At 34.9% G+C, this 15,324-nt stretch overlaps 1 protein-coding gene across 6 annotated transcripts in view; it reads right to left on the reverse strand.

Annotated features, from left to right (window-relative positions):
- The window catches only part of LOC135207317 (rab11 family-interacting protein 3-like), a 413,008-nt gene that overhangs the window by 16,916 nt on the left and 380,768 nt on the right, over nt 1–15,324 (reverse strand). For all 6 annotated transcript variants that reach the window (XM_064239009.1, XM_064239008.1, XM_064239007.1 and 3 more), the window contains 5 exons: nt 12,628–12,731; nt 11,933–12,073; nt 11,367–11,586; nt 1,959–2,103; nt 1,564–1,694 (listed from right to left, as the gene is read on the reverse strand). In XM_064239009.1, the coding sequence (XP_064095079.1) occupies nt 1,564–1,694; nt 1,959–2,103; nt 11,367–11,586; nt 11,933–12,073; nt 12,628–12,731 (741 nt within the window). The remainder of the gene's footprint in view (nt 1–1,563; nt 1,695–1,958; nt 2,104–11,366; nt 11,587–11,932; nt 12,074–12,627; nt 12,732–15,324) is intronic.

Below are 15,324 nucleotides of genomic sequence, written 5' to 3' on the forward strand. Positions count from 1 at the left end.
ATTGAATCATGAAAATTCCTACCTTATAAAGGAAATAAAATTTTTTACAGAATATTGAAGGAAACTACATCATCTCTCCAAGTGACAGTATTAAAAGGAAATAATTACGGCAAACAAAAAGTGTTATGCTGATCAGATGTAGCATCCTAAGTAGAAGAAACAGCTGTAGAAGCAAAAGTCTGCAGTGCAGGTGTATGTTTGTGAGAAGTGAAGGTTTCCTTCTATGAATCAACTGGATTCTTTCCTGGGTAAGATTAAGATGAACTTGGGTGAGGGGTAGCAGGACACTGAACTGATGCCTTTAAATTTTTGTTTGAGTGACCTGCTATTTTCATTCCTCTTGATTTCATGAAGGAGCTTATTGTACAGTCTTGGAACTTCAAAGAGCATCTGGTCTCAAATAACTTGAGACCCTCTGTAGCCAATCTTGTGCTCACACCTATTGACTGTATTTATCTGCTCTGCATTTGTATTGATCTGCATTGACTTAACTCGCCAAATTTCAGTGCATTTCACATATGTGAAAAGCAAAATGTTACACATTAGTACAGTATCTTTTACTTCAACATTTCGAACAGATTTCATGCTCTTCATCTTCGAGCATGACAAAATTCTGCTCTGGTCAAAATATCTTCTGCCGATATGATTGTGTCCAGACAAAATATCTCAAGAAAATTAGGAAGAATTTCCAATTTCATTTTAATCAGGATGAGGATTAATGAATAGCATACAGTAGTACAGCACCATTGCAGAAAAGGAAAGTTCTGGTTGCAATTTTATTATTCTACCATAAGCATCTAACAGATGATGCATTAAACTTTAGTAGGAATTTTGTGAAAATGATAACTTGACTGGTAAGAAAGAAAGCTCTACATCAACAATGGAGTAGAAGCAAAACGAAAAAAATAAATTTAGAACTGAGAAGAAAAGATTTAGTTATTAATGACCATATATACTGCTAGAGTTTTGGGTGGTTTCTCACCAAGATCTCCCATTTGAAGTACTATGAAGTAATGGGCTCTAATAATGCACTGTTTATATTCCTATATGAACTTAAAAAAAAAGCTATTATGGTAGCTGGTCCCTGTTATGCTAATTAGTGTCAAGTAAAGAAAAGGGAAAAAAGTATTAATAAAGGAAAAAGACACCAACAAATAAAAGTTTAATAATGCTAAGAACAAAAATGGGATAAAAATGTCAATCAAGTCTTCATCCTACTGCATGTAAATGTAACTCGGTAAGAGTACAGTAGAAAATGTTCTTGGGATCAGATCATAATAAAAACTCAGTCTTGATTAATTCTTTAAGTCTTAAGTCCATTTTTCCTCCTTAAAAGTTCTGTACAGTATGCATAACCTAGTATAACAAAGTGACTCGTCTGATATGGTACAAATTGCTTGACAACCATAACAGATATTACTATGTGACGTACGGTTATAGTAGCTCCCAAATCTTTTTATACACAAACAGAACCATGCCAAACAATCTCTCAATCATGATTCTGAGCAAAACAAAACACAAATTATAAACATTTGATGTAAAAAATTCATATAACAGACTAACCTCTTCACTGCTCATGGCCTCAAATTCTGCTGCAAGGGAGTTGTTATTTGTAGCAGTAACAAGCACACGACCTTCCTCTAATCGAGAATGCAACAACTGTGCTTGAAGATCTTCAACTTGTTCAACCAAGTCTGAAATATAATTGTCTTGTAAATAGTGCATTGTAAACTTGTATGTTACACAGCTCTCATTGGGAAATAAACCTCACATTAGAAATTGCCATTTCAGTATTGTAATATACAAATTGCTTTTATTACAGCCATGAACTTGAAAGAAGGATGCTCTCTATAGTATTCTAGTCATGATTGATATATACGTACCATTAAAATGACAGCCCATCATATTGGCTAGATTTAATAATACCTTGAAAATTATTAAGATAATATAGTACTCACTTTTATTCTCTTCTCTTAACTGTTTAATAGTTGCTTGAAGTTCAGCAGACTGTGTATTCTGAGGATCAATACTTGGGGAGCGCTTCCGAGCATTTTCTTCTGCGGTTCTTAGCCGTTCAATTTCACAACGCAATTCTTCTATAACCTAAGAGAGATTACACTAATGCTGTTATCATTCTTCAAATAGTTTTTTCTCATTACATTGACATTAGCAGTCTGCATTTTTCATTTCCAGTGAAAGGCAGGCTTGACAGTCAAGATGTTCCATAATGTATCAATACAATTGTAATAATAATGAAATCAGAAAGTTGTATTCACATTTAGTGTATAGAAGTGAAGCCCTGCACCTTTATTAGAAACAATCCTTGTTATGATTGAAGGTCCACAGTAATATTCAGAAATGGATTTTGATTATTTATACCTACACTACAAAAGCTTTCAAACCCTGTGCTGGGTTCATCTTTACTCTAAGTAAAAATTTATGTACATAAAGTGAATAGGTGAACTCTGTTTGAATTCTGTTTTGAGGGCTGTAAAAGTGGATGATCACGACATTCTTATTTTCCAACGGGCCAGACAGCAGGTAAAAATGATCAATTGCCCAACTAGGTGACTGTGTCTCTTCTGTTTTTGTTTCTGGCGGCCAATCTGCTATTTCTTCTCACCAGTAGTTGTGGTGCTTATGCGTGCATTCTGTCATCTGCTTTCAATGTTTCTGGTTCAAATGGGCTGTATGATATCTGTAACGGGAGAGGAGATGCAAAGGCAGCATCAGATGAAGGAAAAACAGAGCCTGTCCTAACAATGAAATTTTACACAAAGTTCTTTACAATATCAAAATTAACAATCAGGTCCTTGTTAACAAACTAGTTATTTTCTTTGAAAGAATCCCCTATGTTTATGGTGAAGGAAGTGGGAGAGGACTAGATACATGTCTAGGGGAACATAAATGGGCCTTCTCTTTGCATGCACAAAACAATGCCATAGTAACAGACGCTTTTGATAACTACCATAGACCACACTGGAATGGGGTAAATATTAGTACATGTGTATATAAAAGTGGCAAATATTAGTACGTGTGTGTATAAGAGTAACAATGTAAACACAAGACGATTAGTTAAGGGTGGTGCCATAAACATAGGGGGATTCTTTCAGAGGAAATAAGTAGTTTGTTAACGAGGACCGTATTGTTCATTTTTATATTGTAAAGGACTTTGCAAAAAATTTCAATGATAGGACAGGCTCTGTTTTACCTTCATCCGATAGGCCGTTGCCTCTCCTCTCCCCTTACAGATATCATACAACCTATATGAACCCGATGGATGATGGAATGCATGCACAAGCACAACTATCGGGGAGAAGATCTAGCAGATTGGCCTCCAGAAGCAAACAGAAGAGATGCAGTCACCTAGTTGGGCAATTGATCAGGCTGTTGGAGAAATATAAACGTCGCAGTCACCCACTGCTCCAACCCTCAAAACAGAGTTCACCTATTCACTTTTCACACACACGTTTTTAATTAGACTGAAGATGAACCCAGCACAGGGTTCGAAAGCTTTTGTAGTGCTTGTATAAATAATCACAATCCATTACCACTGAATATTATTGTGGACCTTCATATCATAATCAGTTTCGTCCTTGTTATATTAAAAAATGAACAACCAAGACTTGCTGAGATGTCAATTAACACCATAAATTTCTGTCAATATTTCAGTAAAAGCACATACACCATAAATTTCTGTAAATATTTCTGTAAAAGCACATACTGACTGGATACCAGCTACCAACTAGATACCAGCTACAAGCTGAATTTTACAGCTTTCCTTTCTTTGAATAGACTTGGCTTAAAAGCACTCCAGAATGCTTTACTCTCTCAGCTTCATTAATTTCTTACATGGACACAATTTCCTACAAGTGCCACGTACCATACTCACTCTCATCTCATCTTACATAATTTCTTAAATAGTACATATGGTTTGTCTTTTAAATTGTACATACAAGTGGTTTGCCATTTTCCTATGCCATGTACTGACCACTCCCCCATAAAAAAAAAAAAAAAAACTTAAAATATACATTTTATTGAGGGAGTTACATTGTGAGTGCTGCAAGTGAAATGAATGCATTGCAGTTTGCCACTGATAACTCAGAAAGTACATAATCCAACATCAAGCCATTTTTCTCCAAAATAAGGTGAAGGGGCTGTAGGTACCTTAAATTGGTGGTTTGGATTAATTTAAAAGCAATGCTTCTAGCTTATTGACCCCCCTCGAAGTGGGACTCTCTCAGCATTCTGTCTGGTTAGCCCATAATGTGATTAGGGTGAGAATGATTGTATTCTTGGAATACTTTGTCCTATCAAGCAGATTACGCTTACACTTGGGTCACTCTATCATGTTGCGTCATCCCCCATAGGGTAGGGTACAGACGCGGACATTTGGGACTCCGTTTCTCACGTGTGCCATTGGTGGAAGAATAAACTCCATGAAAGGCTGATATATTTTTAAGGTTTTGAGATTATTCTTACTCCTCTCAAATCTTTATGCCTAGCAGTTTCGAGTACCCCTGGGCCCTATGATGGTGCACCCACCATGGAGATTCAGAATTCTCCAAATGTTGACGACTTCCACAAAAATAAATTGATAAAAGGCAGTAATAACAAATCTCCTGATCCCCCTCCTGACTTCCCCTCCCCTGGACCCTCTAGCCTTGCTTCATTGATGATGACTTCAAGCAAAGACACAGACTTCTCTAAGAAATCTTCATCCAAAGTTAAATCCTCAACACAGCCAGGTTATGTGAAAAATTTGAGAATGCTCCATATCGAAGACTTACCAGTCAGTTGCGATTATGAAATGATCTTGACAGCTTTGAAATTATTTGGAGCTGTCGCAGAAATCAGGATGATCTTTATGCACCTCAGTGGCGTGATCGGTATGGTATTGGCCTGCCATCTTGGCTGTAAGTTCGATTCTCGGGCATTCCATTGAGGTGTGAGAGATGAGTATTTCAGGTGATAGAAGTTCACTCTCGATGTTGTTCGGGAGTCACATAAAGCCGTTGGTCCTGTTGCTGAATAACCACTGGTTCCATGCAACGTAAAACCACCATACAAACAAAGGATGAACTTCATTGATAGTGAATCTAAATGGGAAGCTAGGGTTACTTTTAGTAGCCATAATGAGGTTCTAAAGTCTAGTACATAGTATGATAAGTGCCATACAAATCGGTCAAGCTACAGTACAAGGAACCTAAACAAAGTCCTCAAAGACTTTGACATTTATTTGCCATCTAAATGTGCTCAAGATAAACCAGACAGAGCAGAATGTAGAAGTAAGAACTCCTAAAACAACTATGTGGCTGGTAGCTTCAGCCAAGAAGGAAAATTATAACTAAGTGTACTACAGATTTTGAAGGTTTCTTCAGAAACAAGTTGGAGGAATAAAGAGCGGTGATATTTCTTGTCTTGCGAAGTCCACAACCCAAGCATATATGCTGACTTTGTTGGACATTAAAAATGATGAAATGATTAAAAAAAAACTGTGAAAATGCTAAAATTTGTATAGTAAATTGCTCTGGTGTCCATCATGATGATGAATGTAATAGAAAATCAAAATGTGTGAATTGTCAACTGTAACAAAATCCAATAACAAAAATTGTTTAATATAAAAATCTAAACTGTCTGCACTATATAAAACCAATGCAGAGCTTATATGTATTGGTTTTGCAAAAAGATAAAGAGCGCAAGCCTCCAAGGAGGATAAGATGGTGCTCAACCCAACCACCTTGGAATTGGCTCAGGCTGCATCTCTGTCTGATTTTATGGTGACAGAAGCAAAAGGACCAAAAGAGGAGACGTTCCCCCTTACCCTCTCCTTCATCAAATCCGATTAAACTTGCATCACTTGGTTATAGATATGAAGTACTAAGCTCAATGCAAAAACCCCAGCTTGAATTCAAACAATGATAAAAAAGAACAAAATGACACTAGTAAATTAACATAATAAAACAAACCTGTCATGAGCAGTCCTTTCCAAATCATCACTTGATAATGCTCATAAACAGAAGAGAATAAACGAGAAGGCTCCAACCAAAGGGGCCTTCCCTTTACAATGCAGAAAAAGAAAATCTTGAAAAAAGCCCCACTTTGGTTTGGAAAGTGAAAAAGACAGCTATTGCCAACATGATCATTTTAACCTTCGTAGACTAAGTACATTCTCATGTCATACTTGAAAATGAAAAGTGCAAGTACGTCCTTTCCAGACAAGACCAATGCATTGCTATCATTGTTTCAAATTTGGCCACTCATCAAAAAACTGCAAAGATGCTAAAATTTGTATAAATTGCTCTGGTGTTCATGATGATGATGATGAATGTAATAGAAATGCAAAATTTGTGAATTGTCAACTGGAACATAAATAAAAAAAAAATTGTGAAATATACAAATCTGAACTGTCTGCACTAAATAAAGCCAATGCAGAGCATATAAGTAGTAGTACTGGTTTTGCAAAAAGACAATTTGGACAACAACCTAGGAGCTATGCTCAAGTTCTTAAGCCACTACCCCTATCTACCACTAGGGGTGCAGTGGCAGCACCCTCCAATGTAGCAGGTGCATCAACCCCTGTGGTAGTGGCCCAGCCTAAGCTCAATGCAAGAACCCGAGCTTGAATTCAAACAATTTGATAAAAAAGGGAAACAAAATGGCACTAGTAAATTTAGAGATGATAAACCAAACCTGTCAAGACCAGTCCTTTCCAAATCATCACTTGATAATGCTTTAAATGAGAAGACTCCATCCAAAGGGCCTTCCACCAAGCCCAAAAAATAGTTTTCACGTCAATACTACGATGGAACTGTAGAGGTCTCGGAGCAAAGAGCTGAAGGTATGGCCATGACCATAACCTAGGCATTGTGCGTCTCCAGGAAACTAAGCTTGGAAGCACACAATATAATCCTGAATGAAATTACATCATATATAATACTCCACCACCAATAGGAGATAGAGCTAAGGGAGGTGCAGCAATTATTGCATATAAGTTGTTACAATACTCCTTGCTATCAATTAATACTCATCTTCAAGCTGTAGCAGTAACTTTCATTTTAGACAAGCAAATTACAGTCTGCTCCATCTACCTTCCTTCTGATTTGGATTTCACTTATAATGATATTTATTTCTTATCAATCAGCTTCCTACTCCATTCCTGCTCCTTGGAGATTTTAATGCTCACGACCCATTTGGGGTGGGAACATGGCAGATGCAAAGAGTAGGATGTTGGAGGGTATTATGGATGGTCATATCATCACTCTAATTAATAATAGAGCCATGACGCATCATATAATATCAACTCCAATACCTACTCGGCTATTAATCTGGGCATTTGCTTATCTAGTATTTATATTGTTTATGAATGGTCAGTTAATGAATATCCAACTGGGTGAACACTTCCCAATTCATATAAAATCGGTTAAGAATTAGCCATCTGATTCACCTCCTAAATGGAAGGTAGATTAAGCAACTGGAAGAAATTTAGTGAGTCTACTCTCATGGAAAACAATGTAAAATAATTTCCATCCATTTCAGAGGCATACAATTATTTTAATGACACTACCATCAACAGTGCAATTACCTCTATTCCAACAACGAAGGGAAAGCCCTTAAGACCAGCAGTTCCTTGGTGGAACAAAACCTGCAGTAGTATGAGAAAGATCACTAGAAAATGTTATAAAAAGTATAAGAGGAGTGAAACCGCATAAGCCAAAGTTATTTACCAATGTGCTGTGGCCAAGAAAAATTATTTTAAAAGGGCAAAAAGTGTGTCGTAGATGTACTATTTACATGGCATTAGCTCAAAAACACCATCGAAAATTATTTGGAATAATATAAAAAATCTAAATGGCAATTTTGCCCCTGAACCTCTGCTTACCCTTAAGATAAACTGTGACCTAATTACCCAACCAGAGGGTTTAAAAAAAATTAGAAGAACATCTTGAGAATATCGATTAGTGAGAACATTCTCGTGAATCTCAAGAAGACAGAAATTCCCAGATATCTATAAAGTGCTGAAACATCTCCCAAAAAGTCAGAGAAACTTTTTCTTGATATAAATGAAATTTGGGAAACTGGTATCATACCTAAGAGCTGGAAGTTATCATTAATCATCCTTATGAAGAAACCAATTTATTCCTTCTTTACTCAGGAACTACAGACCAATAGCTCTCACTAGTTGCATTTGTAAGCTGGTGGAAAAGATGATTAACATCAGACTTGTATGGCACTTAGAAACAAATAAATTGCTTTCTCAATTCCAGTTTGGCTTTAGGAAAACTAGATCTACTTTAGATCCCTTGTTCAGGCTCTCAAACCAAATACATGGTTTTGCTAAACAGAGACAACCAAAAATGTTCTTTGATTTGGGAAAGGTATATGACACCACATGGCACTTTGGTATCATAAAAAAAGTTTAAGTTGGTCATTAAAGGAAAAATGATCAGATATGTAAATTCGTTTTTATCAGAAAGAAATATTAAGGTAAGAATTGGAAATCATGTATTGCGACGTTTTTTACAGGGGAGTTCCTCAGGGTAGTGTCCTAGAGTCATCCTCTTTGTTATTAGCATTGATGATGTATTAGAAAATATACCATCACCAGTAAAAGGCTCTTTATTTGTAATGATCTGGCTCTGTATTGCACAGGATATGATGCACTTTCTACTAGCAAGTTCATGCAAACAGCCATCAACAAAGTAAGCAAGTGGGCTAATAAGAAAGGATTTTGATTTTCCCAAACAAAAACTGTCGCTGTTTAGTTATGCAGGCGACGAACTAAGGAAACCATTGTAACTCATACCTTATATGGAACTATTTTACTTTCCTCCACTGAAATAAAATTTTTAGCATTGGTCTTTGATAAAAAGCTCACTTGGAATAATCATACTGACCCGTTAAAAGTGAAAGTGAAGAGATCACTAAATATTTTAAAAGTACATTGTACTATCTAATTTTAAATGGGGTACTGATAAGAAATTGTTGTCAAGGCTTTACAATGCAGTATGTTTATCTAAATTAGACTACAGCTGCTTCATAGACTAAACTTAAGGAACTGGACATTGTGCATAATATGGGGCTAAGGATCTGCACTGGAGCTTTTAGAACTTAGCCCATTGAAAGTGTCTTCGTAGACTCCCATCTCAGCTACTACTGGACCTAAGGAGGCACGAGTTAGGTCTGAGATACACCATGCGGCTGAAAAGCAGAGGGGAGAATTCTTCTTTGGAGATCTTAAAACAGTGTGATTCAAGTCTTTTTAGATTTAGTAGATCTTCAACACCATTTCAAATCAGACAGCTGGATGAACTGGAGGATAAAAATATGGAAACCCAGAAGATCCTACGAGTTAAACATCCTGTTATCCCTCCTTGGTGTATTTCAGCAATAGATGTACAGTGAACCCCTATATTCGTGGGCTCCAGATTCGCAGACTCCTATTCGTGGATTTTTCTATGGAACATATACCCCCATATCCACGGTATTTTGCTATGAGAAATATCCACAAATTCCCGTTTTGTTTTTGTTTTTTTTTATCAATTTAATCGTAAATGCACTTTTTGTGATAAAACTATTAAAAAAAAAGGTATAAACATTTTTAGTGGATTTTTCTTGAGTTTCAACTAACAAAATAAGCAGTTTTAAGCATTTTTAAAGGGTTTTCAAGAATATGGGGGAACACTGTATGCACTAATAAGATAAAGAAGTAAGGTCGACCAGAAGTAGTCAGAAAAGTTTTTGGAGCATGATGAGAGGCATATAAATGACAGGAAAATCTATACTGATGGATCAACTTCAGAGGATGGAGTGGGCTGTGCAGTGGTGTGTGAGGGGGAATCATATTCATTGCTGAAACAACAGTCATAGTTGATGCTTTAAATCTTGCATCTGATAAGAAATTTAAATCCACACACACGTGACTCTTGGTGTGTTTTCAAAGTCCTAAAGAAGTTTAACCCTACCCATCCCTTAATTCTAGACTCAGGAATGGCTTTTTTTTTTTATCTTTCTGTTTGCCACAAATCAGTTAAGTTTTGTTGGGTTCCTGGGCACTGTTATAGAAGGGAATGAACTGGCTGAAAGTGAAGCAAAGGATGCTGCAAGATGTGATTTCTTAACTAATAAGGTGCCACATTTGTATATGCATCCAATTATTAGAAGAAATGGCAGCAGAGATAGAGTTCGGGTTTAATCACATCACAAGATTCAAGATCATCCTAACACGGCCTAAGATTGGCCATACCCATTTCACCCATAGTCATATTTGTGCGAGAGCCAGTTCCCCAGTTTGTTCTCACTGTGATGGTCAGCTATCTGTTGAGCACATGCTGGTGCACTGTCCTAGATTTAATTGCCTTAGAGTAAAGTATGTATTTAATAGCTGGGAAGACTATTTTAGAAATTTTAAATGATGGTGTTGAGGTAGAACCTTATGAGTTATTTGAAAGAATCGGTTATTTTATTGAGATATGATTTTAGTAAATTTAGTAAAGATTTTAGTCATTTATATTATAATAAAGTATAATAATATTTTTAAATATAAAAGTTCAATAATTATTTATTTTTTATTAGTTTTATCTTTCATCATTCTTTATTTTTTACATTTATATCTGAACACTTATCGTTCACTTATTCATAATTAATCATATTAATTTATATATCTCTTCTTCATAAGGGTGCTGAATAATCCTGATGGGTTCCTGCGCCTGGACCGGGAGACCTAAATTTCATAATCAATCAATCAAGTCTATTGACCTGCTATTTCAAGTCTTTTAGATCCAAGATGATTTGATCACTTTCTTCCAAAACAAAAATTTATGGAGAAGACATTCTCAAGAAGTGAAATATTTGTTTTAAATCACGTCACCATTTATTTCACATAGCAAGAAAAAGGGGGAAAACCAAAACCCAGTGCTAATGATTTACATATTTCCCTTATAAATGTACTAATTTGCTCAAGACCATTCCTACTTTCACCTATATCTCCATTCTTCCAACCTTCTGCATCAGAAAATGCCAATAGACAGCTCAAATCATTCTAAATGTAAAAATTAAAAAATTTTAACTTTTGCATAACAGGAGAAGGGCATTTCACACTCTAGACAAATAATAAACAAGATTTTTCTGAAACTAGATTCATACAGCTGTTCAACAACACTATCTGTCTTTATAGGAAAAGGTTCTCCATGCAGTGTGTCAGACATTTATACTCTATCTTCTGGTACTAAAAATCTATGGATGAAACTAAAATTATACTAAAGGAAACCTCCAGATTTTCACGGTTACAAAAACTACAATTCGTGTTGAACTGAAAGCTTTGTAAGCCAGGTTCATCACTCCAGAAATGACTTAAACAAACATACCTGAGCACTCCTTTCCCTCTCAACTTTGATCTCTTCTTTCTCTCTTCTGGAGAGTTCAGCCAACTTGGAATTCTCTTGATGCAGCGCAGATGCTGAAAACTCAGCTTCAGAAACTCTGTCTTCTAGAGACTCTTTTTCTTTTTGTAACTTTTCTAATTGCGATTTAAGGCGAATTCCTTCTTCCTCAACAGATTTTTTTTCCTTTTCCATACTCGCTAATCTGTTGATAAAGATATAGGCAAAATCAATATGTAACCTTTTAAGTTTTCAAGGCTTTGAAACATAAGTTACTTTGAAATTAAAAACTAGTGAAAAGCAATAACGCCTGGTGTTTATGAGTACAAATCAGAAGACAGGAACTTGTATTAAAAGGCATGGGAACGGAAACTACATCATACAATATTCAATGTTCATAACTAAACTTCTCACAATGCAAGTTTGTTCATATGAAAAAGTTGGGAGCCTTCCTCAAACAGCAATTTCCAGATGCCTTTTAGTAAAATAGTACTTTCGAATAACTTTTAGTTCATGTAGATATTTTGCCATTTAGGACTTTTATCACTTACTTTATGGTATAATTTTCTATGGTCAATTGTTTTTCTCGCTCAATTCGATTAATGAGCTCTCGACTCCTCCGCTGTTCTTCAGCCTGTCTTTCCTCGCTGCGTAATTCAGTTTCACGAAGTTGTTCCTCTAACATCACCACTCTGAGAAAAGTAAAAATCTTATTTTCTACCTAGTTATTATTGCAGAAAAAAATGTGATTAAACACTATGTATCTTCCCCCAAAAATCTTATTCCTACAACATTAACAGTAGTGATAACTTAATAAAATTAATTGAACCACTTGCAATATTCCACCTTTTTTACTATCATGTACATTTCTATGCATTCATATTAATTTTTATAAGGTTTATCAAAAAAATGGTAATTATGCAATACTAGCAAAAAAACATGAACTGTAATATTATAATTACTGTAATCACCAAATTCCACGGCAAAACAATTCTGAATCCGATCTACATATATATATATATTATATATAAATGTATATATTATTTATAATAATATATTATATATGATATATATATATATATGTATATATAATCTATATTTTAATATATATATAATATAAAATATATAGCAAAATAAAACATGGCCTTGAGCACTTGGCAATGACCGAAACAGGCGAATAAAGGAACATGTATAAAAAATGAGAATTTAAAATATTTAAAAAACTGGCTTTCAGCTTAGTTCTTACCTGGCCTGATATGCTGCGTTGTCTTGCTTGACTCTCGAAAATCTGTCGTCAGAGTTAACCTGATTTTCCGCCAAGACACCAACTTGCTGCTGCAACATTTGTACCTGCAATGATATTATACTTTGCAGTCTTGGTTAAACTGAAAAGGTTCCATTGTATTTCCTAGTTTAGAGAAATCCTACTTTGCTCCTGCGCAAAATACATAAATGAAACGCAACTGTGCAAAATGTGCGGAACTACCAAGAATTGTAAAATTTTATAACAGATCAGATCTTATTAGATTTACAACTCAATTCATGAGATCAGATCTTATTAGATTTACAACTCAATTCATGATGATTTTAAAAATAAAATTATAACCTTCAACCTTAAATGCATTATTAATTTCGAGATATGAAGCTACTGAGCAGTTGTCTTGAAACTTTTGAATAATGACTATTTATGAAATGTGTTCTGCTTACAACGTTTAGGTTTTTTGAAGACTGCGCTTAGAAAAAACAGGATTTCCTGCCATGTTCAGCTCTGAATGAGTTATATGCACAGGAAATCTTGTATAACAAAGTAAAAGAAATTAGACACCAACATTCAGATAGCAAGCTCTGTCATCATGCATACAAATGTGAAAGAATGAATATTTGACTTACCGTTTTAACAATTTCTCGAAAATACTGATGGCCAGGGTATCTGGGTGGCTGCTTAGTAATCTCAAACTGGCCTTGCCACATGTCAAATTCTAACTCTAGGTCTAAACTATTATCCACCAACAGCGAGGTGTTGTTGTTTTCCGCATCTTCGTCTGAATACTTTCCATCACTACCATTACTCATCAACGAGTCCCTCATTGGGTCTTTATTCGCTGTGTCTGTATTCTCAGAATCTTCCATGTTACTACTCATTGTGAGGGGATACCCACTCATTACTGAGCGGCACACGCTACACACATTTCCCAATGGTTCTTTGATCTGGCATTAAATGAGAATCACACCATTATCACTTTTTACCCAAAAACTTTGGCGGCCACAAGACATAGGTAACTTTTTTTTAGTTAAGTCGTGGTGGGGGGTAGGGGTCACCCAGTTGACGTCCGCCCGAGAGGCATTAACCTGGGCAAGGACTGAAACTGACAACTTTGACTTTTTAAGACACCAACTGGAGAAGTATCCTCGTGAGGCCTTTTCTTCAACATTTACAATAGTTTCATGCCGTGTACCATACTAATTTTCAAAATAAGGTTTATACATAAAGTGCTGGTAATCTACGAAGTGTTGCAGTCCAAGGTGGTATTTTGTTTCTACAAAACTAAATCATACCACATTGTTCTGCTCCAAGATGTACACAACGCAAAGCAAAAATTTTCATTTGTGAGAAATTTTACTCATACTCTGTTTACGGCAATCCCTATTTTCATGCCGTTTCCTCAAGTTTAGTATGAAAATCTTAATCACTGTAAAATAACCTAGTTATTTAATCGACTCACTACTTTTGGGGGCAAAATATTCAAAATTATGCAAAAGTATTTTTAAATAAGGCATTACAAGGAGAAATATGTTTCATTAACAATTGAGTCTAAGCCTTCCATTGAGATTCAACCAGTTATTTATAGATGTTGATTTGCTCGATTCGTACGCAAGTGTGATACACTGATGCAAGTCGAATGATATTTTCATTTTGGTAACACCAATTCATTCAATTACTTACTAAATACATTACAATTATACTGCAATAATAAAAAATGCTACACAGTCCCACAATAAACAAATTCTTATGGTGTATGGTGGACTAAACTACATCCCAATTTATTACAGCATGGGAAAATTTGAAATTAACAACAATAATAGTGTATACCTGAACAGGTACCTAACTTTTGCAGAGCACCCATCACTTACTAGACACATTTAAGCTTAGCTCACCGTATTTATCTTCAACTGGTTTAGGTATATAAATTTAAGTTTTATGGCTAGTATACTCATTTTGGTGCCAATTTACAACAGAATCTGTGTAATTTATTGTAAAAGATTAACAAAGGTATAAATTGCTTATCTGACACTCCAAATAAAAAATATTTACCAAAAGAGTTATATTCTTTCAATTATATATATATATATATATATATATATAATATATATATATATATATATATAGTATATGTATATGTATAGTATATGTATATGTATATGTATAGTATATATATATATATATATATATATATATATATATATATATATATATATATATATATAAAAAAATTTGTAGATAAATATAAGCAACAAAATTAATATACGTATTCAGTTTTTACATGTTTTGGACTGTAAAGATACTTTGTAATTTTAGTTAGGGTCAAATCTGTTTAGGCTTGTGACCGTGTGATATCCGATAATCCTGGATTATCTCTTTTAATTTTTACCCTTTTGACATTTAACCATCTGGTATTCTTGATCTTGTTGTGTACCTGAGACCTTTCTCTCCAATTGTATTTCATTAGCTCCTTGACATGTCTTAGTAAAGACGAAAGCGCTTGGATTTCTGACTATCATTTTCCCTGTGGTATTCGTTTATATATATATATATATATATATATATATCTTATATATATATATATATATATATATATATATATGTGTGTGTGTGTGTATGAAGCCTGGGGCTCTGACTCTATAGACAATATCTTCCTTAAAGCAACAATGAAGCAAAAAGATT

The sequence above is a fragment of the Macrobrachium nipponense genome, chromosome 32, assembly GCF_015104395.2.
Source record: "Macrobrachium nipponense isolate FS-2020 chromosome 32, ASM1510439v2, whole genome shotgun sequence".
NCBI lineage: Eukaryota > Metazoa > Arthropoda > Malacostraca > Decapoda > Palaemonidae > Macrobrachium > Macrobrachium nipponense.